This window comes from Melospiza melodia, chromosome 3 (assembly GCF_035770615.1).
Source record: "Melospiza melodia melodia isolate bMelMel2 chromosome 3, bMelMel2.pri, whole genome shotgun sequence".
Taxonomy (NCBI): Eukaryota; Metazoa; Chordata; class Aves; order Passeriformes; family Passerellidae; genus Melospiza; species Melospiza melodia.
In genome coordinates, this window is record NC_086196.1 from 138,965,205 (window position 1) to 138,992,409 (window position 27,205).

Consider the following 27,205-nt stretch of genomic DNA (forward strand, 5'->3'; position numbering starts at 1 on the left):
CCTGGCACTGGGATCCGTGCCCATGGCACTGGGACAGGCCCTGGCACTGGGATCCGTGCCCATGTCCATGGGATGGGGACAGGCCCTGGCACTGGGATCCGTGCCCATGGCACTGGGACAGGCCCTGGCACTGGGATCCGTGTCCATGGGATGGGGACAGGCCCTGGCACTGGGATCCGTGCCCATGGCACTGGGACAGGCCCTGGCACTGGGATCCGTGTCCATGTCCATGGCACTGGGATGGGGACAGGCCCTGGCACTGGGATTTGTGTCCATGAACTGGGACAGGCCCTGGCACTGGGATTTGTGTCCCACAGGATGGGGACAGGCCCTGGCACTGGGATTTATGTCCCACAGGATGGGGACAGGTCCCCAATCCTGGGCAGCTCTTGCTGGATCAGATTTGGGACCGGATCCTCATTCCTCAACTCCACAATTCCGCAAGGACGAAATTACGGAAAATTCCGAGGTTGTTTTTCCTCCTTTTTTCCCACAGGACGATCCCAAAAACTCCGTAGGCAGTTCCAGGGTGTTCAACTCTACCTTTATTTTCCGTTTGGGGCCCTGCAGGGTCCTGGCAGCAGGAAGGGTCAGGAGGGGAGAGGTGGCAGCGATGCTAAGAATTCCCCCCGGGAAGGGGGATCCGGAGGGGCGGCAGCGGCGGCGTTGCGTGGCTACTCTCTGGAAATGAGGAAAATCCAGGATGAGCCCGCTGTTATCCCTCGGAGGGGGGGTTTTTTGGGAATATCCCACAGGACTCACACGGCGTTCTCCTTGAAGCGCTGCAGCGCCTGCTGGGCCACGCTCTCCATGAACCGCGGGTCGTCCCAGGGGATGTCCCCGGGCACGGTGAGCGCCAGCGGCTCCGAGTCGAAGAGCTGCACCGTCACCTGCGTGTCCGGGGGCACCGAGGGGTCCGAGGGGTTCGGAGCCTTGGACAGCACCTGGAAGGGGCGCCGGGGTCACCCCGTGGGAGAATCTGGGTTTGTGAGGTGGGAGCGGCCGCGGGAGAGCCCCAGGCGGGCCCCTGACCTTGGCTCCCATCCCGGCAGCATCCGGCTCTGCCAAGAGATTCCCGGCCGGAGCACAAAGAGCCCTCTGTGGCCCTGTCCCACTTTCCGCCTTCCCATCCCCTTTCCCGGCCCCGATCCCGGCCCCATCCCGCCGGCCTCACCGTGGTGACCTGCAGGAAGCCGTCGGAGCCCATGGAGTGGTTGGCCAGGCGGGACACCCAGCCGAACTGGCGGTTCAGCTGGTCCAGCAGGCCGGAGGTGTTGAGCATTTCCTCCTGGAATTCCCGGAGCAGGGAATCGTAGCGGCGCGTGAAGCGCTCGGCCACGCGCACGGCGTCCTCCAGCTGCTCCCGCAGCTCCTGCTGAGAGGGATCCTCCTGCCCGCAGTCTGGGACGGGGTGGGATGGGGTCAGCACGGCCCTGCTGGCTTCATCCCATCCCATCCCATCCCATCCTGTCCCATCCCATCCCATCCCATCCCATCCCATCCCGTCCCGTCCCATCCCATCCCCCCACACCCCAAAATGCACCCCAATCCACCCCATGCACCCCAAACCCTGAATTGTGCCCCCCATTCCTTTTCCCATTCCCTGTTCCTGTCCCATCCCCATTCCCAGTTTCTGATCTCCTTTCCCGTCCCCATTCCCATCCCCATCCCTATTCCCATACCCGTTCCATCCCCATTCCTGTTCCCATCCCCATCTGCATCCCCGTCCCCATTCCCATCCCCATTCCAAGTTTTCCATCTCCTTTCCCATGCCCATTCCCATTTCCATTCCCCATCCCCATCCCATCCCCCCATGCCCCAAAATGCACCCCAAACCCTGAATTGTGCCCCCCATTCCTGTTCCCATTCCCATCACCATCTACATCCCTGTTCCTGTTCCATCCCCATTCTTATCCCCATTCCCAGTTTTCCATCTCCTTTCCCATCCCCATTCCCAATTCTCATTCCCATTCCCCTCCCCATTCCCAATTCCCATTCCCATTCCCCTCCCCATTCCCAATTCCCTTTCCCATCCCCATTCCCAGCCCTGTCCCCATTCTGATCCCTGTTCCCATTCCCATCCCCATTCCTGTTCCCATTCCCCGTTTTCCATCTCCTTTCCTGTTCCCATCCTCATCCCCATTCCCATCACCATCCCGTTCCCCATCTCCATCCCTGTTCCAATTCCCGTCCCCATCCCCCTTCCTGCTCCCATTCCCATCCCTGTCTCCATCCCTGCTCCTGTCCCCATTCCCATTCCCATCCCCATCCCCATTCCCATTCCCATCCCTGTCCCCATCTTTTTTCCCATTCCCGCCTCCATTCCCATTCCCCATTCCCCATTCCCATCCCCATCCTGATTCCTGTTCCCATCCCCATCCCTGTTCCCACTCCCATCCTTGTTCTCATTCCCATTGCCATTCCTGTCCCCGTTCCACATTGCCATTCCTGTCCCCATTGCCATTCCTATCCCCATCTCCATTCCTGTTCCCGTTTCCATCCCTGTCCCCATTTCCATCCCCATTCCCATCCCTGTTCCCATCCCCATCCCCGTTTTCCCATTCCCATCCCTGTCCCCATTCCCATTCCCGTTCCCATTCCCATTCCCATCCCCATTCTCTCCCCATTCCCAGTTTTCCATCTCCTTTCCCATCCCCATTCCTCTCCCCATCCCCTCATCCCTGTTCCTGTTCCCATTCCCATTCCCCATCCCGTCTCCATCCCCATTCCCCGTCCCCATTCCCATCCCATCCCATTCCCTGTTCCTGTCCCCATTCCCATCCCCACCCTATTCCCATTCCCACTCCCATCCCCATTTTTCCATCCCCTTTTCCATCCCCATTCCCGGTTCCAGTCCCCATTCCTGGCTCACCCAGGGCCAGGATCTCCCGGCACTGCTCGCACTCATCCTTCATCCGCAGGCAGCCGGCCGAGTTCCGCCGGATCTCCCGGCAAACCATCCGGTCATTGCTGAAATTCCGGGATTCTGTGGGAATTCCAGGCTGGCCTCAGCGCCCCAAATCCCCCCCAGCCCCAGCAGGTCCCCCCCAGGTGCCAGAAAAGGGATTTTTCCTTGGAATTTGGGCCCCTCCCATCCCCAGGGCTGCGTTGGCAGACGGTGACGGCACCGGCTGCGACATTCCCAGAAAAAAACAAACACCAAAAAGACGTGAGCTGTAATCCCAAAAAAAACCAAAAAAACAACAAAAAAATATTGGCTGCAATCTCTAGAAAAGCAAACACCCAAAAAACATCCACTGTAATCCCAAAATAACCAACACCAAAAAAACATCCTCTGCAATCCCCAAAAAAAACCCAAATACCTTCAATATTCCCCAAAAAAACACCTGCAATATTCCCAAAAAACCCAAACACCTGCAGCATTACCCCCCAAAAATCCAGCAGCATTCCAAGAAAAACCCAACATCTCCAACATTCCCAAGCAAACCATCATCAGCATTCCTAGAAAAACCAAACATTCCCAAAAAAACCCCATTCCCATGATGGCAGCCGGGATCGAGGTGGGACAACACCCCAAATCCCAGCCCACCACCAGCAGAGCTCATGATTCCCAGGTTTCCATGGGAAATCCCTTTATGGAATCCCCAAACCCTCTGAAGTTGCAGAGGATTTTCTGGGAATCTTTCTTCAGAATCCTCTGAATCCTCCAAAGTTGCAAAGGATTTTCTGGAAATCATTTCTCAGAATCCTCCCAAGCTTCAAAGGATTTTCTGGGAATCTTTTCCCAGAATCCTCCAAACCTTCAAAAGTTGCAAAGGATTTTCTGGGACTCTTTTCTGAGAATCCCCAAATCCTCCCAAGTTTTCCAAGGATTTTCTGGGAATCTTTTCTCAGAATCCTCCAAACCTTCTAAAGTTGCAAATGATTTTTTGGGAATTTTTTCTCAGAGTCCTCCAAGGCTGCCGAGGAATTTCTGGGTACCTTTTCCCAGAATCCTCTAAACCCTCCAAAGTTGCAAAGGATTTTCTAGGAATCTTTTCTCAGAATCCTCCAATCTTTCAAAGGATTTTTCTGGGAATGTTTTCTCAGAATCCTCCAAACCTTCTAAAGTTGCAAAGGATTTTCTGGGACTTTTTTCTCAGAATCCTCCCAAGCTTCGCTGATTTCCCGCGACTCTTTTCCCCAAACCCACCGGAATTCGGGATCCCCCACCCTCCATCCCGCTCCCCTCCATCCCCACCTGTCCCGAACTCTCCGGTGGGGTTCTCCCAGCTGCCCTGGGCGTCCTCCAGCATGCGCTGGGTGATCTGGAAGAGCGGCTGGAAGAGCTGCTGGAAGCCGCCGTGGCGGTGCGGGAAGAAGGGGAAGAAGTCTCCGGAGAAGCGCCGGGAGCGGCGCGGGAGGCGCAGCCGCTGCACCGGCGGCCCCAGCGCCTCGCGGAAGCCGCCGAAGGGCGCCTGGAAGAAGGGGTGGAGGCGGCTCTGGACGCGGGAGCTGTCGAGGAAGATGTCCTGGACGCCGTCCTCCATGAGGCCGAAGCGCTCCTCCAGGTCCTGCAGCTGCCGCTCCTGGCGCTCGTCGCGCTCCAGCAGCGAGTCCAGGCGCTCGCCGTCCACCCAGATGGAGATGGGAGACGAGTGGTTCAGGAATTCCTCCAGCTGGGAATGGGAACGGAGTCAGAACTTGGAATCCCTGGGCAATGTGGGATCCTGAACCTGAGACCCTCTGGGAATGGGATCGGGGAAATATCCCCCTTTCCTGGTATCCCTGATTGCTGTGGGATTCCTCAGCTGCCAAACCGCTGGGAATGGGATGAGGGCAAAATCCCCCACTGCTGGTATCCCTGTGTGATAGGGGATCCTGCACATGGAGACCCTCTGGGAATGGGATCAGGGCAAAATCCCCCTTTCCTGGGATCCCTGTGTGATGTGAGATCCTGCACATGAAGACCCTCTGGGAACGGGATCAAAACCCGGCCGTTCACAGGATCCCTCAGCTGGAGACCCTCTGGGAACGGGATCAAAACCCAGCCTTTCCCAGGATCCCTGGGACATGTGGGATCCTGCACATGGAGACCCTCTGGGACCAGGGTCAAAATCCAGCCATTCCCAGGAACTCTGTGTGATGTGGGATCCCACACCTGAGACCCTCTGGGAATGGGGTCAGAACTCATGATTCCCCGGCCATGTGGGATCCCGCACATGGAGACCCTCTGGGAATGGGGTCAGAACTTGGGATCCCTGGACAATGTGGGATCCCGCACATGGAGACCCTCTGGGAATGGGATCAAAATCCAGCTGTTCCCAGGATCCCTCACCTGAGACCCTCTGGGAATGGGATCAAAATCCAGCCATTCCCAGGATCTCTGTGTCATGTGGGATCCCACACCTGAGACCCTCGAAATGGGGTCAGAACTCAGGATCCCTGTGCCATGTGGGATCCTGCACATGGAGACCCACTGGGAATGGGGTCAGAACCTGGGATCCCTGGGCCATGTGGGATCCTGCACGTGGAGACCCACAGGGAATGGGGTCAGAACTTGGGATCCCTGGACAATGTGGGATCCTGCACCTGGAGACCCTCTGGGAATGGGATCAGGGCAAAATCTCTCTTTCCCGGTATCCCTGTGTGATGTGGCATTCTGTACCTGTGACCTGCTGGGAATGGGATCAAAACTCAACCATTCCTGGGATCCTGCACCTGGAGACCCTCAGGGAATGGGATCAAAATCCAGCCATTCCCAGGATATCTGTGTGATGTGGGATCCTGCACCCGAGACCCTCTGGGAATGGGATCAAAACTTGGCCATTCCCAGGACCCCACACCTGGAGACTCTCTGGGAATGGGATCAGGGCAAAATCCCCCTTTCCTGGTATCCCTGTGCCATGTGGGATCCTGCACCTGGAGACCCTCAGGGAATGGGATCAAAACCCAGCCGTTCACAGGATCCCAGGCCATGTGGGATCCCACACCTGGAGACCCTCTGGGAATGGGATCAGGGCAAAATCCCCCTTTCCTGATATCCCTGTGGGATCCCTCAGCAGCCAAATCTCTGGGAATGGGAATGGGATGAGGCCAAAATCCGGCCCTTCCCGGTATTCCCGTGTGATGTGGGATCCCTCCCCAGCAGTTTACCAGTTCATGGGAATGGGATTGGGGTGAGGCTGAGTTCCCCCTTTTCCCGTACCCCGGTGTCCCTGATCTGCCTCGGGTCACTGATGGGAATGGGATCGGCCCAAATGTGGGAATGGGATCACCCTCAACCCCCTTTTCCCAGTACCCAGGTGCCCCTCCCCTGCCTGGGGTCACTAACGGGAATGGGAATGGGATCATCCCAAATCCCCTTTTCCTGTATCCCGGTGCCCCTGACCAGTGTGGGGTCACTAACGGGAATGGGATCATCCCAAATGTGGGATTGGGATCATCCCAAATCCCCTTTTCCTGTATCCCGGTGCCCCTGACCCGTGTGGGGTCACTAACGGGAATGGGATCATCCCAAATGTGGGAATGGGATCATCCCAAATCCCCTTTTCCTGTATCCCGGTGCCCCTGACCCGTGTGGGGTCACTAACGGGAATGGGATCATCCCAAATGTGGGAATGGGATCATCCCAAATCCCCTTTTCCTGTATCCCGGTGCCCCTGAGCGGTGTGGGGTCACTAACGGGAATGGGATCATCCCAAATGTGGGAATGGGATCATCCCAAATCCCCTTTTCCTGTATCCCGGTGCCCCTGACCGGTGTGGGGTCACTAACGGGAATGGGATCATCCCAAATGTGGGAATGGGATCATCCCAAATCCCCTTTTCCCGTACCCCGGTGCCCCTCCCCTGCCTGGGGTCACTAACGGGAATGGGAATGGGATCATCCCAAATGTGGGAATGGGATCATCCCAAATCCCCTTTTCCTGTATCCCGGTGCCCCTGACCCGTGTGGGGTCACTAACAGGAATGGGATCATCCCAAATGTGGGAATGGGATCATCCCAAATCCCATTTTCCCAGTATTCCTGTGTCCCTCAGCCGCTGACGCTCTGGCTAATGGAATGGGATCATCCCCAATCCCCCCCCTCCATTTTTTTCCTGTTGTTTCCCCATTGTTTTCCCAGTATTTTCCTGGTTGTTTTTCCATTGTTTCCCCATTGTTTTTCCATTGTTTCACTGTTAATTTCCCCAGTGTTTCCCATTTTTTCCCCTGCTGTTTCCCTGTTTTTTCCCCTTTGTTTCCCTGATATTTTCCTGGTGTTTCCCTTTTTTTCCCCCAGTGTTTCCCCATTGTTTCACTGTTATTTCCACGTTGTTCCCCATTTTTCCCCATTGTTTTCCCACTCTTTCCCCTGTATTTCCCCATTGTTCCCTCATTATTTCCCCACTGTTCCCCTGGTTTTTCCCTGCTGTTTCCCCATTGTTTCTCGCTATTTCCTCATTGTTTCCCCATTGTTTCTCCATTATTTCCCCAATGTTTCCCTGCTGTTTCCCCAGTGTTTTCTCATTGTTTCCCCACTGTTTCACTATTTTTTTTCCTGCTATTTCCCCATTATTTCCCCAGTGTTTCCTCGTTATTTCTTCAGTGTTTGCCTCGTGTCTCCAGTTGTTTCCCTGCTGTTTTCCTGTTGTTTCCCTGTTATCTCTTTGTTGTTTTCCCAGTAATTCCCCATTGTCCCCCCAGTGCTTCCCCAGTGTCTCCTGTTGTTTGCCAGTTGTTTCCCCGTTGTTTTCTTGGTATTTCCCTGTTATTTCCCCGTTATTTCCCCACTGGTTCCCTGCTATTTCCTTGGTGTTTCCCCAGTGTTTCCCCACTGTTTCCCCAGTATTTCCTGTTTTTTTACCCACTTTTTCCCTGTTGTTTCCTGGTGTTTCCCCATTATTTTCCCATTTTTCCCCACTATTTCCCTGCTATTTTCCAGTATTTCCCCAGTATCTCCCCACTGTTTCCCCAGTGTTTCCCTGTTGTTTCCCAGTGTTTCCCCAGTGTTCCCCTAATGTTTCCCCACTATTTCCCCATTTTTTCTCCAGTGTTTCCCATTGTTTCCCCAGTGTTTCTCTGTTGTTTTCCATTTTTTCCCCCAGTGTTTTTCCAGTATTTCCCCAGTGTTTCCCAGAGTTTCCCTGGTATTTCCCCAGTGTTTCCCCGGTGTTTTCCAGGTGTTTCCCCACTGTGTCTCCATTGTTTCCCAGTATTTCCTTGTTGTTTCCCCATTTTTCCCCCACTGTTTCCTGGTATTTCCTTGTTGTTTTCCCGGTATTTCCCTGGTGTTTTCTCACTGTTTCCTGGTGTCTCCCCAGTGTTTCCCTGCTGTTTCCTGGTGTTTCCCCATTATTTTCTCGGTATTTCCTCGTTGTTTCCCCGGTGTTTCCCCACTGTTTCCCAGTATTTCCCCAGTATTTCCTCGTTGTTTCCCCATTGCTTCCCCATTGTTTCCCAGTATTTCCTCGTTGTTTCCCCATTGTTTCCCCATTTTCTCCCCGCTGTTTCCCCATTGCTTCCCCATTGTTTCCCAGTATTTCCTCGTTATTTCCCTAGTGTCTCCCCATTTTCTCCCCACTGTTTCCCCATTGCTTCCCCATTGTTTCCCAGTATTTCCTCATTATTTCCCTGGTGTCTCCCCATTTTCTCCCCGCTGTTTCCCCATTGCTTCCCCATTGTTTCCCAGTATTTCCTCATTATTTCCCTGGTGTCTCCCCATTTTCTCCCCGCTGTTTCCCCATTGCTTCCCCATTGTTTCCCAGTATTTCCTCGTTATTTCCCTGGTGTGTCCCCATTTTCTCCCCGCTGTTTCCCCATTGCTTCCCCATTGTTTCCCAGTATTTCCTCGTTATTTCCCTAGTGTCTCCCCATTTTCTCCCCACTGTTTCCCCATTGCTTCCCCATTGTTTCCCAGTATTTCCTCATTATTTCCCTGGTGTCTCCCCATTTTCTCCCCGCTGTTTCCCCATTGCTTCCCCATTGTTTCCCAGTATTTCCTCGTTATTTCCCTGGTGTCTCCCCATTTTCTCCGCGCTGTTTCCCCATTGCTTCCCCATTGTTTCCCAGTATTTCCTCGTTATTTCCCTGGTGTCTCCCCATTTTCTCCGCGCTGTTTCCCCATTGCTTCCCCATTGTTTCCCAGTATTTCCTCATTATTTCCCTGGTGTCTCCCCATTTTCTCCGGCTGTTTCCCCATTGCTTCCCCATTGTTTCCCGGTATTTCCTCGTTATTTCCCCGGTGTCTCCCCATTTTCTCCCCGCTGTTTCCCCATTGCTTCCCCATTGTTTCCCAGTATTTCCTCGTTATTTCCCTAGTGTCTCCCCATTTTCTCCCCACTGTTTCCCCATTGCTTCCCCATTGTTTCCCAGTATTTCCTCATTATTTCCCTGGTGTCTCCCCATTTTCTCCCCGCTGTTTCCCCATTGCTTCCCCATTGTTTCCCAGTATTTCCTCATTATTTCCCTGGTGTCTCCCCATTTTCTCCCCGCTGTTTCCCCATTGCTTCCCCATTGTTTCCCAGTATTTCCTCGTTATTTCCCTGGTGTGTCCCCATTTTCTCCCCGCTGTTTCCCCATTGCTTCCCCATTGTTTCCCAGTATTTCCTCGTTATTTCCCTAGTGTCTCCCCATTTTCTCCCCACTGTTTCCCCATTGCTTCCCCATTGTTTCCCAGTATTTCCTCATTATTTCCCTGGTGTCTCCCCATTTTCTCCCCGCTGTTTCCCCATTGCTTCCCCATTGTTTCCCAGTATTTCCTCGTTATTTCCCTGGTGTCTCCCCATTTTCTCCGCGCTGTTTCCCCATTGCTTCCCCATTGTTTCCCAGTATTTCCTCGTTATTTCCCTGGTGTCTCCCCATTTTCTCCGCGCTGTTTCCCCATTGCTTCCCCATTGTTTCCCAGTATTTCCTCATTATTTCCCTGGTGTCTCCCCATTTTCTCCGGCTGTTTCCCCATTGCTTCCCCATTGTTTCCCAGTATTTCCTCGTTATTTCCCCGGTGTCTCCCCATTTTCTCCCCGCTGTTTCCCCATTGCTTCCCCATTGTTTCCCAGTATTTCCTCGTTATTTCCCTGGTGTCTCCCCATTTTCTCCCGCTGTTTCCCCGCTGTTTCCCAGTGTGTTTCCCCGCTGTCGTGCCTCACCTGCCGGCCCACGAGCCCGGCGCCGCTGCGGCAGGTGCGCGAGTAGAAGCGGAGGCAGCGCTGCCGCAGGCAGGGCTTGCAGCTCTCCCACAGCGCCTGCACCGAGGCGTTGCAGCGCTCGCCCCGCGCCGACAGCTCCTGCTCCTTCTGCCGCGCCAGCTGCACCGCTTCCTGCCGGGAATGCCGCGCTCAGATCCGCGTTCCCGGAGCACCGGGAGCGGCCGAGTCCCAGCACGGCAGTCCCAGAGTCCTGGGAGTGGCTGAGTCCCAGCACGGCATTCCCAGGACACAGCAATCCCAAGCACAGCATTCCCAGGGCACTGGGACACCCCAATCCCCACACGGCATTCCCAGATTCCTAGAATACCCCGTTCTCAAGCACTGCGTTCTCACAGCCCCGGGACACCCAAACTTCCGCACGGCATTCCCAGAGCCCCAGGACACCCCAACTCCCACATGGCATTCCCAGAGTTCCAGGACACACAGTCCCAAGCATTCCCAGAGGACACAAAACTCACAATTCCCAAGCATTCCCAATCCTGCCACTCCCAGATTCCATGGACACCCCAATCCCAAGAACAGCATTCCGAGAGTCCTGGGACACCCCAATCCCCAGCACGGCTTTTCCAGAACCCTGGCAGCCGCTGATTCCCAGCACAGCATTCCCAGAGTCCCAGGACACCCCGATCCCAGCATGGCATTTCCAGATTCCCAGGACACCTCAATCCCAAGCATGGCATTCCCAGATTCCCAGGAGCTGCTGTTTCCCAGCACAGCGTTCCCAGAGTCCCAGGACACCCCAATTCCCGCATGGCATCCCCTGTTCCCAGAACACAGCGATCCCCAGGATAACAATCCCTGCTGCCAGGGCCACCCCGACCCCTGACACAGCATCCCCCATTCCCATGACATCCAATCCCTGACACAGCAATCCCCGTTCCAGGGACACTCCAACCCCTGACACAGCATTCCCTGTTCCCGGAACACATCGATCCTGACACAGCAATCGCTGTGCCCAGGACACCCAACCCCTGACACAGCATTCCCTGTTCCCGGAACACATTGATCCTGACACAGCAATCGCCGTGCCCAGGACACCCAACCCCTGACACAACAATCGCTGTGCCCAGGACACCCAACCCCTGACACAGCATTCCCTGTTCCCGGAACACATCGATCCTGACACAACAATCGCTGTGCCCAGGACACCCAACCCCTGACACAACAATCGCTGTGCCCAGGACACCCAACCCCTGACACAGCAATCGCTGTTCCCGGGATGGCATCCCCTGTTCCCAGAACACACCGATCCCGACAGCACTCCCAATTCCTGGGACACACCATTCCCTGGATCCAGGAGACGCCATTTCTAGGATGGCGTCCCCCCTTCCCAATCCTGGCCCATCCCATTCCCAGTCCACCCCATTCTCACTCCATCCCATCCCCAGTCCAACCATTCCTGGCCCATCTCAATCTCATTCCTGGCCCATCCCAATCCCAAATCCCATTCCCATACCCATCCCATTCCCATCCCTGTCCCGATCTCAATCTCAAATCCCAATCCCAATCCCAAATCCCAATCCCACACCTCCTTCCCACGCTGTGCCTGCTGCAGGGAGCGCAGCAGCTCCTGGTGCCCGCGGCCACTCTGCTGCATTCCCATACCAATTCCCAATCTCAATCCCAATCCCATTCCCAATCCTGATCCCAATTCCATTCCTGTCCCTGTTCCCCATCCCAATCCCAAACCTCCTTTCTGTGCTGTGCCTGCTGCAGGGAGTGCAGCAGCTCCTGGTGCCCGCAGCTGCTGCGCTCCGCTCATATTTCTGCTCCTGACCCCAATCCCATTCCCGTTCTCAATCCCAAATCCCATTCCCAATCCCAATCCCATTCCCACCTCCTTCCCGCACTGCGCCTCCTGCAGGGAGCGCAGCAGCTCCTGGTGCCCACAGTCGCTGCACCTCACTCCCATTCCTGGTCCCATTCCTCACCCAATCCCATTCTCTATCCCATCCCTGATCCCAAATCCCAATCCCAATCCCAATCCCAATCCCACACCTCCTTGCCGTGCTGCGCCTGCTGCAGGGAGCGCAGCAGCTCCCAGTGCCCATGGCCATTGTGTTCCCAATCCCATTCCTGTTCCCAATCCCATTCTCATTCCTGATCCCAAATCCCAATCCCAAATCCCATTCCCTTTCCCAATCCCAAATTGCATTCCCAATCCCATCCCACACCTCCTTTCCGCGCTGTGCCTGCTGCAGGGAGCACAGCAGCTCCTGGTGCCCGTGGTTGCTGCATTCCAGTCCCGTTCCCAATCCCAATCCCAAATCCCATTCCCAATCCAAAATCCCGTTCCCAATCCCAATCCCAATCCCATTCCCAATCCCATCCCACACCTCCTTGCCGTGCTGTGCCTGCTGCAGGGAGTGCAGCAACTCCTGGTGCCCGTGGTTGCTGCATTCCAGTTCCGTTCCCAATCCCAAATCCCATTCCCAATCCAAAATCCCATTCCTGTCCCAAATCCCAATCCCAAATCCCATTCCCAATCCCAGTCCCACACCTCCTTTCCATGCTGCGCCTGCTGCAGGGAGCGCAGCAGCTCCCAGTGCCCGCGGTCACTGCACTGCACTCCCAATCCCATTCCCAATCCCATCCCTCACCAATCACAGTCCCAATCCTGTTCCCAGTCCCATCCCTCACCCGACCACAGTCCCAATCCCATTCCCAAATCCCAATTCCAATCCCAAATCCCATTCCCAATCCCACTCCCACACCTCCTTGCCGCACTGTGCCTGCTGCAGGGAGCGCAGCAGCTTCTGGTGCCCGCGGTCGCTGCACTGCACTCCTGTTCCCATTCCTATCTCATATCTGTCCCAAATCCCATTCCCAATCCCAATCCCCATTCCCAATCCCAATCCCAATCCCAATCCCAATCCCAAATCCCATTCCCAATCCAAAATCCCAATCCCAATCCCATCCCACACCTCCTTGCCGCGCTGTGCCTGCTGCAGGGAGCGCAGCAGCTCCTGACGGCCGCGGTTGCTGCGCTGCACTCCCAATCCCATTCCCAATCCCAATCCCAAATCCCATTCCTAATCCAAAATCCCGTTCCCAATCCCAATCCCAATCCCATTCCTGTCCCAAATCCCAATCCCATTCCCAATCCCATTCCCACACCTCGTTGCCGCGCCGTGCCTGCTGCAGGGAGCGCAGCAGCTCCTGGTGGCCACGGTTGCTGCGCTGCACTCCCGTTCCCAATCCCAATCCAATTCCCATTCCCAATCCCAGTCCCACACCTCCTTCCCGCGCTGTGCCTGCTGCAGGGAGCGCAGCAGCTCCTGGTGGCCGCGGTCGCTGCGCTGCAGCAGCTCCTGCATCCTGCGCACGCCCTGCAGCGCCCGCTCCACCTCCGCGTCCACCACGCGGCTGCCCGCGGCCGACAGCTCTGCGGGGAGGGGAAAAGTGGGGTGAAAAATGGGGGGAAAAGTGGGGGAAAATTGGGGGAAATATCAGGGGGAAACTGGGGAAAAATTGAGGGGAAAGTGGGGGAAAAGTGGGGGAAATATCCAGGGAAAAGTGTGGGAAATATCCTGGGGAAAGCGGGGGGAAATATTGGGGAAAGTGGGGAAAAATTGGGGGGAAAGTGGGGAAGTATCACGGGGAAATATCTGCGGGAAAATAGGGGGGAAAGTGGGGGAAATATCAGGAGGAAGTATCAGGGGTAAAAGTGGGGGTAAAATGGGGAAAAATTGGGGGAAAATGGTGGAAAATTTGGGGGGAAAATCAGGGAAAAGAGACCCTGTGACCCCATCTCCCCCAGCACCCCCATACTGAAAACCCATCACATCCCCTGGGGGCTTGATCCCCCCAAAATGAGACCCTGTGACCTCCCCCCAAAACTAAAACCTCCGATCCTGCCCCAAAACCCCCCAAAACTAAAACCTCCGATCCTGCCCCAAAACCCCCCCAAAATGAAAACCTGCGACATCCTCTGGGGACGTGACCCCCCAAAAATGAAAATCCATGACCCCCCCGTCCCCCAAGCCCCCCAAAATGAGACCCTGTGACCCTCCCAAACCTCCCCCAAAATGGGACCCAGTGACCCCCCCCCACTGTCCCCAATCCCCCCAAAACGGGACCCCATGACCGGACCCTCCCCAAACTCCCCAATTTGAACCCCAAACCTCCCCAAATTTCACCCCCAGGCCCCCAAATTCGCCCCTCTCACCTCGGAGCTCCCCGGGGGGCAGCAGCGCCTCAGCCCCGCCCAGCGCCAGGAGCGCCAGCAGCGACAGCGACAGCGACAGTGACAGCGCCATGGCCTGGGGACAGCGACAGGGACAGGGACAGGGTCAGGGGACAGGAACAGTGACAGGGGACAGGGACAGCGCCATGGCCTGGGGACAGGGACAGGGTGAGGGGACAGGGACAGTGACAGCGCCATGGCCTGGGGACAGCGACAGGGACACAGTCAGGGGATAGGGACAGTGACAGTGACAGTGACAGCGCCATGGCCTGGGGACAGCGACAGGGACACAGTCAGGGTCAGGGGACAGGGGACAGGGACAGTGACAGCGCCATGGCCTGGGGACAGCGACAGGAACAGGGTCAGGGTGAGGGGACAGGGACAGCGACAGTGACAGCGCCATGGCCTGGGGACAGCGACAGGGACAGGGACAGGGTGAGGGGACAGCGACAGGGACAGTGACAGGGGACAGGGACATGGCCTGTGGACAGCGACAGGGACAGGGTGAGGGGACAGGGACAGGGACAGCGCCATGGCCTGGGGACAGGGACAGGGTCAGGGGACAGAATCAGGGACAGAGGACAGGGACAACGCCATGGCCTGGGGAAAGCAAGAGGGACAGAGACAGTGACAGGGTCAGGGGACAGGGACAGGGTCAGGGGACAGGGACAGTGCCATGGTCTGGGGGAGGGGACAGGGGGGACAGGGATGGGGACAGGGATGGGGACAGGGACAGTGGGGTCAGAACAGAATAGGGGGACAGGGACAGGGATTGGGGACAGGGATTGGGGACAGGGACATGGGGGTCAGGGGGGGACAGGGGGGACAGGGGGGACAGGAGAGGACAAGAGACAGGAGATGGGTCAGGGGGCGTCGGGGTGGGGACAGGGACAGGAGGGAACGGGGGACAGGGACAGGAGGGGACAGGGACAGGGCCGGGGGGGGGACAGGGACAGGGACAGGGCCGGGCCCGCCCCTCCCCCCCTCCCGGGGCTGTGACTCATCCCCTCCCCCCCCGCCCCTCCCCCCCCCCAACCCAAACAAACCCCGAGCGGGAAACGGGGGGCGGGGGCACGGGGAGAAGTTTTGGGGGGCTGAGGGCTTTTGGGGAGGTTTAGGAGCTTTTGGGGGGTCCTTGGGCACGGGGGGGACTGGGGGGCACTGGGGCGGTTTTAGGGGGGCACTGGGCGCGGCGGGGGGGGGCAGGGGGATTTTGGGGGTCCCTGGGCAGCGGGGTGACTTTAGGGGGGTTTAGGGGGGCACTTGTGGGGGCCCCCGGGCACGGACGGGGTTTGGGGGGGCAGAGGGGGTTTTAGGGGGGCACTGGGGTGGTTTAGGCGCCATGGGCGGTTTGGGGGGATCAGGGGGTGTTTAGGGGGGCACTTGTGGGGGGCTCCGAGCATTGAGGGGTCCCTGGGCATTGAGGGGGGGTTTGGGGGGAGTTTAGGGGGGTCCTGAGCGCAGAGGGGAGGGGGTCCCCGAGCATTGGGGAGTTTTGGGGGGTCAAGGAAGGGTTTAGAGGGTCCCTGGGCATTGAGGGGGGGGTCTCGGGGGTCCCTGGGGGGCGGCCCCGGTTCCTTTTATCCCCCTCCCCAAATAAAGGAGCGGCCCCGGTTCCTTTTATCCCCCTCCCCAGATAAAGGAGCGGCCCCGGTTCCCTTTAATCCCCCTCCCCAAATAAAGGAGCGGCCCCGGTTCGTTCCCCCCTCCCCAAATAAAGGAGCGGCCCCGGTTCCTTTTATCCCCCTCCCCAAATAAAGGAGCGGCCCCGGTTCCTTTTATCCCCCTCCCCAAATAAAGGAGCGGCCCCGGTTCGTTCCCCCCTCCCCAAATAAAGGAGCGGCCCCGGTTCCTTTTATCCCCCTCCCCAAATAAAGGAGCGGCCCCGGGTCCTTTTATCCCCCTCCCCAAATAAAGGCGCGGCCCTGGTTCATGTTCCCCCCTCCCCAAATAAAGGAGCGGCCCCGGTTCCTTTTATCCCCCTCCCCAAATAAAGGCGCGGCCCCGGTTCCTTTTATCCCCCTCCCCAAATAAAGGAGCGGCCCCGGTTCGTTCCCCCCTCCCCAAATAAAGGAGCGGCCCCTGTTCCTTTTATCCCCCTCCCCAAATAAAGAAACGGCCCCGGTTCCTTTTATCCCCCTCCCCAAATAAAGGCGCGGCCCTGGTTCATGTTCCCCCCTCCCCAAATAAAGGAGCGGCCCCGGTTCGTTCCCCCCCCCCCCCGTGGGAGCCGCCGCCTCCTCCGGGATTGTGCAATTCCCAAATAAAACCCAAACACGCCCGAAATAATCCAAATAAAACCAGATGAATCCAAGTAAAAAAAAACAAACCCAAATAGAACCCAAATAAAACCCAAATGAACCAAAATAAGACCCAAATAAGACCCAAAAAGAACCCAAAAAGAAGAACCCAAAAAGAAGAACCCAAAAAGAGGAACCCAAAAAAAGCCAAATAAAACCAAATTTAAAAAAACGAACCCAAATAAATCCAAAATAATCCAAATAAAACCAAATTAATCCAAATTAAAAGAAAAAAAAAAAACAAAGCCAAATAAAACCCAAATAAAAATGAAATAAACCCAAATAAAACCCAAATAAACCCAAATAAAACCGAAATAAATCCCAAATAAAAACTAAAGAAAAACTAAATAAATCTTAAAAATCTTTAAAAAACCTAAAAAACCTAAAAAACAAACTCAAAAAAACTAAAAAAACCCTAAATAATACCCAAATAAATCCCAAATAAATCCCAAATAAAACCCAAATAAAAACCCAAATAAATCCCCAATAAAAACCCAAATAAACCCTAAATAAACCCCAAATAAAAACCCAAATAAACCCCAAATAAATCCCAAATAGCCCCCAAAGAGCGCCGGGCCAGCCCCGCTCCCTCCCGGCCTTGTGCAATGCGGGCCCGGCTCGGGGGGGCCGCTGTCCCCAACCCCCCCCGGCACCGCAGGGTGACACTGCAGGAACGGCGGCCAAAAACTGCCCGGAAACCAAACACAGCAAAAAACACAGCCCAAAAACTGCCCGGAAACCAAACACGGCAAAAACACCGCAAAAAATACAGCCAGGAAACCAAACACGGCAAAAAACACAGGCCAAAAACTGAAACACAGCCCAAAAACTGCCCAGAAACCAAACACGGCAAAAACACAGCAAAAAATACAGCCAGGAAACCAAACCCAGCAAAAACACAGCCCAAAAACTGAAACACAGCCCAAAAACTGCCCGGAAACTAAACCCGGCAAAAACACAGCCCAAAAACTGCCCAGAAACCAAACACAGCAAAAACACAGCAAAAAACAGCCAGGAAACCAAACCCGGCAAAAACACAGCAAAAAACAGCCAGGAAACCAAACACGGCAAAAACACAGCAAAAAATACAGCCCAAAAACTGCCAGGCAACCAAACACAGCAAAAAACACAGCCTGGGAACAAAAACACAGCAAAAAATATAGCCCAGAAACCAAAACACAGCCCAAAAACTGAAACACAGCAAAAAACACAGGCCAAAAACTGCCCAGAAACCAAACACAGCAAAAACACAGCCTGGGAACCAAAACACAGCAAAAAACACAGCCCAGAAACCCAAAAAACAGCCAAAAATATAGCCCAGAAACCAAAACACAGCCCAAAAACTGCCCAGAAACTAAAACACAGCCCAAAAACTCCCTGGAAACCAAACACAGCAAAAAACACAGCCCAGAAACTCAAACACAGCCCCAAAACCCAAAAAAGAGCCCCCCAAAAGAGCCCAGAAACCAAAACACAGCCCAAAAACTGCCCGGAAACCAAACACAGCAAAAAACACAGCCCAGAAACCGAAACACAGCCAGAAACTCAAACACAGCCCCAAAACCCAAAAACCAGCCCCAAAAACAGCCCAGAAACCGAAACACGGCCCGGAAACCAAACTCAGCCCAGAAACTCAAAATACAGCCCCAAAAAACCCGCCCAAAACACAGCCCAGAAACAAAAATAAAACCAGCCCAAAAACCAAAACACAGCCCAAAAATACAGCCCAAAACCCCAAAAAACAGCCCAAAAACACAGCCCGGAAACCCCAAAAAACACAGGCCAAAACACAGCCCAAAACCAAAACACAGCCCAGAAACCAAAACACAGCCCAAAACCAAAACACAGCCCAGAAACTCAAAAACACAGCCCCAACCCCCCCAAAAATGGCCAAAAAAACCCCCAAAAACATCCCAGAAACTCAAAACGCAGCCCCAAAACCAGGAGAACACAGCCCCAAACCCAAAACACAGCCCAAATCCCAAAAAACCCCACCAAATCCTAAAATCCCAAAATCCCAAAAAACCCCACCAAATCCTAAAACCCCATCCCAAACAATCCCCCCAAATACGAAAAAAACCCCGACCCATATATCCCAAATCACCGCCCATCCCAAACCCTAAAATCCCAAATAACCCCGTGTGCCCCAAATCCCAAATAACCCCGATGTGCCCCAAATCCCAAATAACCCCATGTATCCCAAATCCCAAATAACCCCGTGTGCCCCAAATCCCAAATAACCCCGTGTGTCCCAAATCCCAAATAACCCCGTGTGCCCCAAATCCCAAATAACCCCGTGTGTCCCAAATCCAAATCCCAAATAACCCCGTGTGTCCCAAATCCCAAATCCCAAATAACCCCATGTATCCCAAATCCCAAATAACCCCGTGTGCCCCAAATCCCAAATAACCCGTGTATCCCAAATCCCAAATAACCCCATGTATCCCAAATCCCAAATCACCCCGTGCGCCCCAAATCCCAAATAACCCCGTGCGCCCCAAATCCCAAATAACCCGTGTGTCCCAAATCCCAATCCCAAATAACCCCGTGTGTCCCAAACCCAATCACCCCCCTGCACCCCAAATAACTCCATATATCCCAATAACCTCTCCATCCCAAATCCCAACAACCCCCCCCAAAACCAAATAACCCCCCCAAAACCCAAATAACCCCCTGTCCCAAATAATCCCCACATCCCAAAACACTCCCCCAAACCCAAACACCCCATAAATCCCCAACTCCCAATTACTCCCATCCCAAAATAACCCCCCAAATCCTAAATAACCCCAAATCCCAAATCTAAATAACCCCATAAATCCCAAATCCCAATTTACCCCCATCCCAAAATAACTCCCCAAATCCTAAATAATCCCCCAAACCCAAATCACCCCCCAAATCTCAAATAACCCCCCAAATATCCCAAGCCCAAATAACTCCCCCAAATCCTAAATAATCCCCATCCCAAAATAACCCCCCAAATCCTAAATAACCCCACCAAAACCCAATAACCCCCAAATCCCAAATAACCCCATAAATCCCAAATCCTAATTTACCCCCATCCCAAAATAACTCCCCAAATCCTAAACAACCCCCAAAACCCAAATAACCCCCCCAAATCTCAAATCACCCCACATATCCCAAAGCCCAAATAACTCCCCCCAAATCCTAAATAATCCCCATCCCAAAATAATCCCCCAAATCCTAAATAACCCCCAAATTCCAAATCTTAAATAACCCCATAAATCTCAAATCCCAATTTACCCCATCCCAAAATAACCCCCCAAATCCTAAATAACCCCCCAAAACCCAAATAACCCCACCCATCCCAAAAGTAACCCCCCTGTCCCAAATAACCCCACATATCCCAAATCACCCCACATATCCCAAATCCCAAATAACTCCCCCAAATCCTAAATAATCCCCATCCCAAAATAACCCTCCAAATCCTAAATAACCCCCAAGTCCCAAATCTTAAATAACCCCATAAATCCCAATCCCAATTTACCCCCATCCCAAAATAACCCCCCAAATCCTAAAATAACCCCCCAGATCCCAAATCCTAAATAACCCCATAAATCCCAAATCTCAATTTACCCCCCCATCCCAAAATAACCCCCCAAATCCTAAATAATCCCCCAAAACCCAAATAACCCCCCAAATCTCAAATAACCCATATATCCCAAATCCCAAATAACTCCCCCAAATCCCAATTTACCCCCATCCCAAAATAATCCCCCAAATCCTAAATAACCCCCAAATCCCAAATCTTAAATAACCCCATAAATCTCAAATCCCAATTTACCCCATCCCAAAATGATCCCCCAAATCCTAAATAACCCCCCAAAATCCAAATCACCCCTCAAATCTCAAATAACCCCATAAATCCCAAATAACCCCACATATCCCAAATCCCAAATAACTCCCCCAAATCCCAATTTACCCCCATCCCAAAATAACCCCCCAAATCCTAAATAACCCCCCAAAACCCAAATAATCCCCCAAACCCCACATAACCCCCCTGCACCCCAAATCCTAAATAACCCCCCCCATCCCAAATCACTCCTCCATCCCAAATCCCAAATAACTCTCATCCCCCCCCAAAAAAAACCCCAAAAACCCCAAATCACCCCCCCTGCACCCCAAATTGCGCTCCCCAAATCCCAAATCACCCCCCCCCCCCCGCATCTCAAATCCCAAACAACCCCTCCCGAAATCCCAAATCCCCCTAATCCCCCCAAATCCCAAATCCCCGCTCGGTCCTGCCCGGCGCGGGGAATTGTGGGAAATTCCCGCCGAGCATCCGCCCGCTCCATCCCCGCCCCCACCCCAAAAACCGCCCGGGGACCCCAAAAATGGGGGGGAAAAAGGGGGGAAAAGGGGGCGGGGGAAAGGGGATTTGGGGTCAGGATTTGGGATTGAGGGTTCGGGGATTTGGGGGTCCGGGGATTTGGGGATTTGGGATTTGGAAATTTGGGATTCAAAAATTTAGGATAGAAGGGTTCAGGGATTCGGGGTTTGGGGGATTTGGGGGTTCAGGTTTTGGGATTCGGGGAGTTCTGTGATTTGGAAATTCGGGGGTTTGAGGATTTGGGGTTCGGGGATTCGGGGGTTTGGGTTCGGGGATTTGGGGTTTGCAGGTTCGGGGAGTTTTGGGATTTGAGGTTTGAGGTTTTGGGGTTCAGGGATTCGAGGAGTTCTGGGATTTGGGAATTTGGGGGTTCGGGGACTCGGAGTTTGGGGATCGGGAATTTGGGGTTCGGGGATTCAGGAATTCGGAGTTGGAGGATTTGGGGGTTCGGGGATTCGGGGATGGGGGTTCAGGGATTCGGGAGTTCAGGGATTCAGGACTTGGGGATTCAGAGATTTGGGAATTTGGGGGTTGGGGGATTCGAGGGTTTGGGATTTGGAGTCCGGGGGTTCGGGGTTCGAAGTTCGAGGATTTGGAGGTTCGGGGATTCGGGGGTTCAGGGATTTGGAGTTTCGGGGTTCAGGATTCAGGGATTCGGGGGTTCGGGATTTGGGGTTCGGGAATTGAGAGTTTAGGGATTCAGGGGATTCGGGAATTTGGGGATTTCGAATTCGGAAATTTGGGGTTCAGGATTTGGGGTTCAGAGGTTCGAGCATTCGGGAGTTCGGGGATTGGGAATTTGGGGGTTCGGGATTCAGGGATTCAGGGGATTTGGAGATGGGGGTTCAGGGATTCGGGGATTTGGGGTTCGGGGATTTGGGGTTGCGAGGTTCGGGGATTTGGAATTGGGGGTTCGGGATTCAGGATTTGGGATTCGGGGGTTCGGGGATTCAGGGGTTTGGGATTCAGGGATTGGGGGGTTCGGGGATTTGGGGGTTCGGGGTTGGGAGATTGGCGGGTGCCAGGATTCGGGGATTCAGGGATTTGGGGTTCGGGATTTGGGGGTTCGAGAGTTCGGGGATCTGGGGATGGGGGTTCAGGGATTCGGGGATTGGGATTTGGGGGTTCGAGGATTCCAGGTTCGGGAATTTGGGGGTTCGGAGATTCGGAGGTGCCGGGATTCGGGGATTGGGAGATTTGGGATTCGGGGATTTAGGGGTTCAGGGATTCAGGAATTCGGGGTTCGGGGGTTCAGGGATTCGGGAATTCGGGGTTCGGGGATTTGGGGGTTCAGGGATTCGGGATTCAGGGACTTGGGATTCAGGAGTTTGGAGCTCAGGGATTTGGGGTTCGGGGATTTGGGGGTTCGAGAGTTCGGGGATTTGGGGATGGGAGTTCAGGGATTCCCGGAATTCTGGGTTCGGGGATTTCGGGGGTTCGGGAATTTTAGGGGTTCAGGGATTCGGGGGTTCGGGAATTTAGGGGTTCGGGGTTCCGGGGTTCGGGGTTGCCGCAGTGCCGTACCCGCCGTCCCGCTCCGGTGCCGGTGCCGGTGCCGGGGGCCGCTCCGGTGCCGCTTTATCCCCGGGCCGGGTCCCGGTCCCGCCCCGTCCCCGCTCCCGGAGCTTTCTGGAACGGCCCCGGCACCGCCCCGGCCTGGCCGCGGGCCCCAGATTCGCTAATTAATTAATGTATGCATTAATTAACTCCCGGCACCGCCCCCTGCCCGGCCCGGCCTGGCCGCGGGCCCGGGGTCCGCTAGTTAATTAATGTATTCATTAATTAACTCCCGGCTCCGCGGCCAACCTGCCCGGCCTGGCCGCGGGCCCGGGACTTCCGCTAATTAATTAATTAATGTATGCATTAATTAACTCCCGGCTCCGCCCTCTGCCCGGCCGCGGGCCTGGATTAGCTAATTAATTTATTTATTCATTAATTAACTCCCGGAACTGCCCCGGGGATTTCAGACCCGGCCCGGAGGGGGCGTTTCGCAAATTAATTAATTAATTAATTAATTAATTCTCGCCCCATCCCGGAGAATTTCGCAAATTAATTAGTTTTATTAATTACTTCCCGACCCGGCCCGGGAAGGGGGTGGTTTGCAAATATTAATGAATTTATTCATTAATTAACTCCCGGAACTGGCCCGGGGATTTCCGACCCGGCTCGGAGAGGGGAGTTCGCAAATTAATGAATTTGTTCATTAATTAATTCCCGAGCAACAAACAATCAAATCATTAATTTGTTCATCTATTTATTTATTTATTTATTAATTCTCGGAACTGCCCCGGGGATTTCCGACCCGGCCCGGAAGGGGGGGGGAAGGGAGAGTTTCGCAATTAATTAATTAATTAATTAACTCCCGGAACTGCCCCGGGGATTCCCGAGCCTACCGCGAGGGAGGAGTTCGCAAAAATTAATTAATTATTTTAATAATTAATTCCCCGCCCCGGCCCGAGGGGCTTCGCCCCGCCCCCTTCCCCCGAGGTGGCGAGGCCGGGGTTGGGCCAAGCCCCGCCCCCAAAACAGCCCCGGGACCCCAAAACTCCCCCAAATTCCATGGGGGGAAACTGAGGCACAACCCCGCCCCCCTCCCTATCCCGGGATCCTCCGAATCTCCGCCCCCAAATCCCCGCCCCAAATTCCCGCCCCAAATCCCCGCCCCCAAATTCCCTCCGAATTCCGCCCTAAATCCCCGCCCCAAATCCCCGCCCCCAAATTCCCCTCCCGAATTCCCCCCCTTTTCCTGAGCTGCAGCGTTCCAGGGGAAACTGAGGCACAGCCCACCCCCCCCGCACCCCCCAAATCGTGGGACCCCCCCCCAAATTCCTCTCATTTCTGGAGCGGACACATTCCTGGGGAAACTGAGCACAGCCCGTCCCTCATCCTGGCATCCCCCAAATCCCCACCCCAAATTGCTGGAGCTGGGGGGAAACTGAGGCACGGGCCCCACATCATTCTGGAACCCCCCCCCAAATTCCCGCCCCAAATTCCCGCCCCGAATTCCCGCCCCGAATTCCCGCCCCAAATTCCAGCCCCGAATTCCCGCTCCTTCCTGCAGCTTCAGAATACCTGGGGAAACTGAGGCACACACCTCCCCCCCCTAGTCCTGGCACCCCCCCCAAATTCCCGCTCCTTCCTGCGGCATTCCAAGGGAAACTGAGGCACAAAAACTCCCCCTCCCCATCCTGGGACCCCCCGAAATTCCGCTCCTTCCTGGAGCTGCAGAACTCCAGAGGGGAAACTGAGGCACAAATCCCCCCCCTCGGCATCCTCGGACCTTCCCCAAATTCCCTCCCCAAATTCCAGGGGGGAAACTGAGGCACGGGCCCCGCATCATTCTGGAATCCCCCAAATTCCCGCCCCAAATTCCCGCTCCTTCCCACGGCATTCCAGGGGAAACTGAGGCACAAACACTCCACCCCCCCCCCATCCTGGGACAACCCCCCCCAAATTCCCGCCCTGAATCCCCGTTCCGTCCTGCAGCATTCTGGGGAAACTGAGGCACAAATCCCCCTGCTCCTCATCCTCGGACCCCCCCCAAATTCCCGCCCCAAATTCCCCGTTCCTTCCCGCAGCATTCCAGGAGGGAAACTGAGGCACAGCCCCCTCAATCCTGGGGTGCCCCAAATTCCCCCTTCTTCCTGGAGCTGCAGAATTCCCAGCGGGGAAACTGAGGCACAACCCGAACCCTCATCCTGGCATCCCCCAAATTCCACTCCAAATTCCTGGAGCTGACACATTCCTGAGGGGAAACTGAGGCACGGGGCACACATCATTCTGGAACCCCCCCAAATTCCCGCCCCAAATTCCCGCTCCTTCCTGGAGCTGCCATTTCTGGGAAACTGAGGCACAAATCCCCCACCCTGGGATCCCTCAAATTCCCGCTCCAAATTCCCCCCCGGATTCGCGCCCCAGATTCCTTCCCCTTCCTGGAGCATTCCTGGGAAACTGAGGCACAAATCCCCCCCCCCCCCTCATCCTCGGACCCCCCCAAATTCCCCGCCCCAAATTCCCGCTCCTTCCCGCAGCAATTCCAGGAGGGAAACTGAGGCACAGCTCCCTCAACCCTGGGGTGCCCCAAATTCCCGCTCCTTCCTGGAGCTGCAGAATTCCAGCGGGGAAACTGAGGCACAAATATGTCACCTCTCATCCTCGGACCCCCCCAAAATTCCCGCCCCAAATTCCCGCTCCTTCCTGCGGCATTCCAGGAGGGAAACTGAGGCACAGCCCCCTACATCGTTCTGGAATCCCCCCCAAATTCCCACCCCAAATTCCGTTCCTTCCCCGCAGCGTTCCGAGGGAAACTGAGGCACAAATCCCACCCCCCCCCATCCTATGATCCCCCCAAATTCCCGCCCCAAATTCCCGCTCCTTCCTGGAGCTGCCATTCCTGGGGAAACTGAGGCACAAATCACCCGTACTGGGATCCTTCAAATTCCCACTCCAAATTCCCCCCCGGATTCGCGCCCCAGATTCCTTCTCCTTCCTGCAGCATTCCTGGGGAAACTGAGGCACAAATCCCCCCCCTCTCATCCTCGGATACCCCCAAATTCCCGCCCCAAATTCCCCAATTCTCCCCACAGCATTTCAGGGGAAACTGAGGCACAGCCCCGCCCCCCCAGTCATCCTAGAGGCCCCCAAATTCCCGCCCCAAATTCCCGCCCCTTCCCACAGCATTCCAGGAGGGAAACTGAGACACAGCCCCCTCAATCCTGGGGTGCTCCAAATTCCCCGCTCCTCCCTGGAGCTGCAGAATTCCACGGGGGAAACTGAGGCACAAATTCCCCCCTTTCTCATCCTCGGACCTTCCCCAAATTCCGCTCCTTCCTGGAGCTGCAGAATTCCAGCGGGGAAACTGAGGCACAAATTCCCCCCATTCTCATCCTCGGACATTCCTCAAATTCCCGCCCCAAATTCCCGCCCCTTCCTGGAGCTGCCATTCCTGGGGAAACTGAGGCACGGCCCGAACCCCCCAATCCTGGGATCCTCCAAATTCCCACCCCAAATTCCCACTCCAAATCCCCATTCCTTCCTGCAGCATTCCAGGGGAAACTGAGGCACGGCCCGCTCCCCCCCGAATCGTGGGACGCCCCCAAATTCCCACCCCCAAATTCCCCGCTCCTTCCCACAGCATTCCAGGAGGGAAACTGAGGCACAGCCCCGCCCCCCAGTCATCCTAGAGCCCCCCCCAAATTCCCACCCCAAATTCCGCCCCTTCCTGCGGCCTTCCTGGGGAAACTGAGGCACAGCCCCCTCGATCCTGGGGTGCCCCAAATTCCCGCCCCTTCTGCGGCATTCCAGGGGAAACTGAGGCACGAACACCTCCCCCCCATCCCAGTGTTAGAAACGAGGAGCTTGACTGGGCCAATGTTCAAGCAGCAATTAATTAATTAATTAATTAATTATGGTGCAGGGTGAGCGATACAGCGCCGGGGACAGCGGGGGGAGATTTCCCTCGAACTGAAGGTTGAGGCTGACAGGGGGTGCAAAACCTCAAATTTTGGGCTTTTAAAATTTCATTTAGTATTATATATTAATTATATTATATTATATTATATTATATTATATTATATTATATTATATTATATTATATTATATTATATTATATTAATAATATTATATTATATTATATTATATTATATTATATTATATTATATTATATTATATTATATTATATTATATTATATTATATTATATTATATTATATTATATATCTAAGAATAGAAGAAAAAAAAAAGAAAGGAAAGGAAAGGAAAGGAAAGGAAAGGAAAGGAAAGGAAAGGAAAGGAAAGGAAAGGAAAGGAAAGGAAAGGAAAGGAAAGGAAAGGAAAGGAAAAGGAAAGGAAAGGAAAGGAAAGGAAATTTCAAGGAATTTCAAGGAAATTTCAAGGAAATTTCAAGGAAATTTCAAGAAATTTCAAGGAAAGGAAAGAAAGGAAGGAAGGAAAGGAGGAAAGGAAAGGAAAGGAAAGGAAAAGGAAAGGAAAGGAAGGAAAGGAAAGGAAAGGAAAGGAAATGAAAGGAAAAGGAAAGAGAAAGGAAAGGAAAGGAAGGAAAGGAAAGGAAAGGAAAGGAAAGGAAAGGAAAGGAAAGGAAAGGAAAGGAAAGGAGGAAGGAAAGGAAAGGAAAGGAAAGGAAAGGAAAGGAAATGGAAAGAAGGAAAGGAAAGGAAGGAAAGGAAAGGAAAATGAATGATAATAAAATCTTGTGACCAGACAAAAAACACCCAACACGGGACA

General features: G+C 54.4%; 1 protein-coding gene across 2 annotated transcripts; it reads right to left on the bottom strand.

Annotated features, from left to right (window-relative positions):
* Window positions 1-522: 522 nt before the first annotated feature.
* Window positions 523-22,516, bottom strand: LOC134416503 (clusterin-like). Of its 2 annotated transcripts, XM_063153209.1 has the most exons (10): window positions 22,488-22,516; window positions 14,559-14,584; window positions 14,298-14,371; window positions 13,366-13,514; window positions 10,070-10,240; window positions 4,202-4,619; window positions 2,873-2,986; window positions 1,175-1,401; window positions 763-944; window positions 523-681 (listed from the first exon to the last, which is right to left on the bottom strand). In XM_063153209.1, exons 2-10 carry the CDS (start codon window positions 14,579-14,581, stop codon window positions 675-677), a joined length of 1,365 nt encoding a protein of 454 aa, XP_063009279.1. In that variant the 5' UTR covers window positions 14,582-14,584; window positions 22,488-22,516; the 3' UTR covers window positions 523-674. The 2 variants fall into 2 exon arrangements, with proteins under 2 accessions (XP_063009279.1, XP_063009280.1); XM_063153210.1 differs by lacking the exon at window positions 14,559-14,584 and having other exon boundaries at window positions 14,298-14,391; window positions 22,488-22,505.
* Window positions 22,517-27,205: the final 4,689 nt, after the last annotated feature.

Coding starts and splice junctions, on each gene's coding strand:
- LOC134416503 (XM_063153209.1), bottom strand. CDS start 14,581: ATGGCGCTGTCACTGTCACTGTC. Junction 13,515..14,297: donor GCCCCCCGGGGAGCTCCGAG/GTGAGAGGGGCG, acceptor CCCTCCCCGCAG/AGCTGTCGGCCGCGGGCAGC. Junction 945..1,174: donor GCTTCCTGCAGGTCACCACG/GTGAGGCCGGCG, acceptor CGCCCCTTCCAG/GTGCTGTCCAAGGCTCCGAA.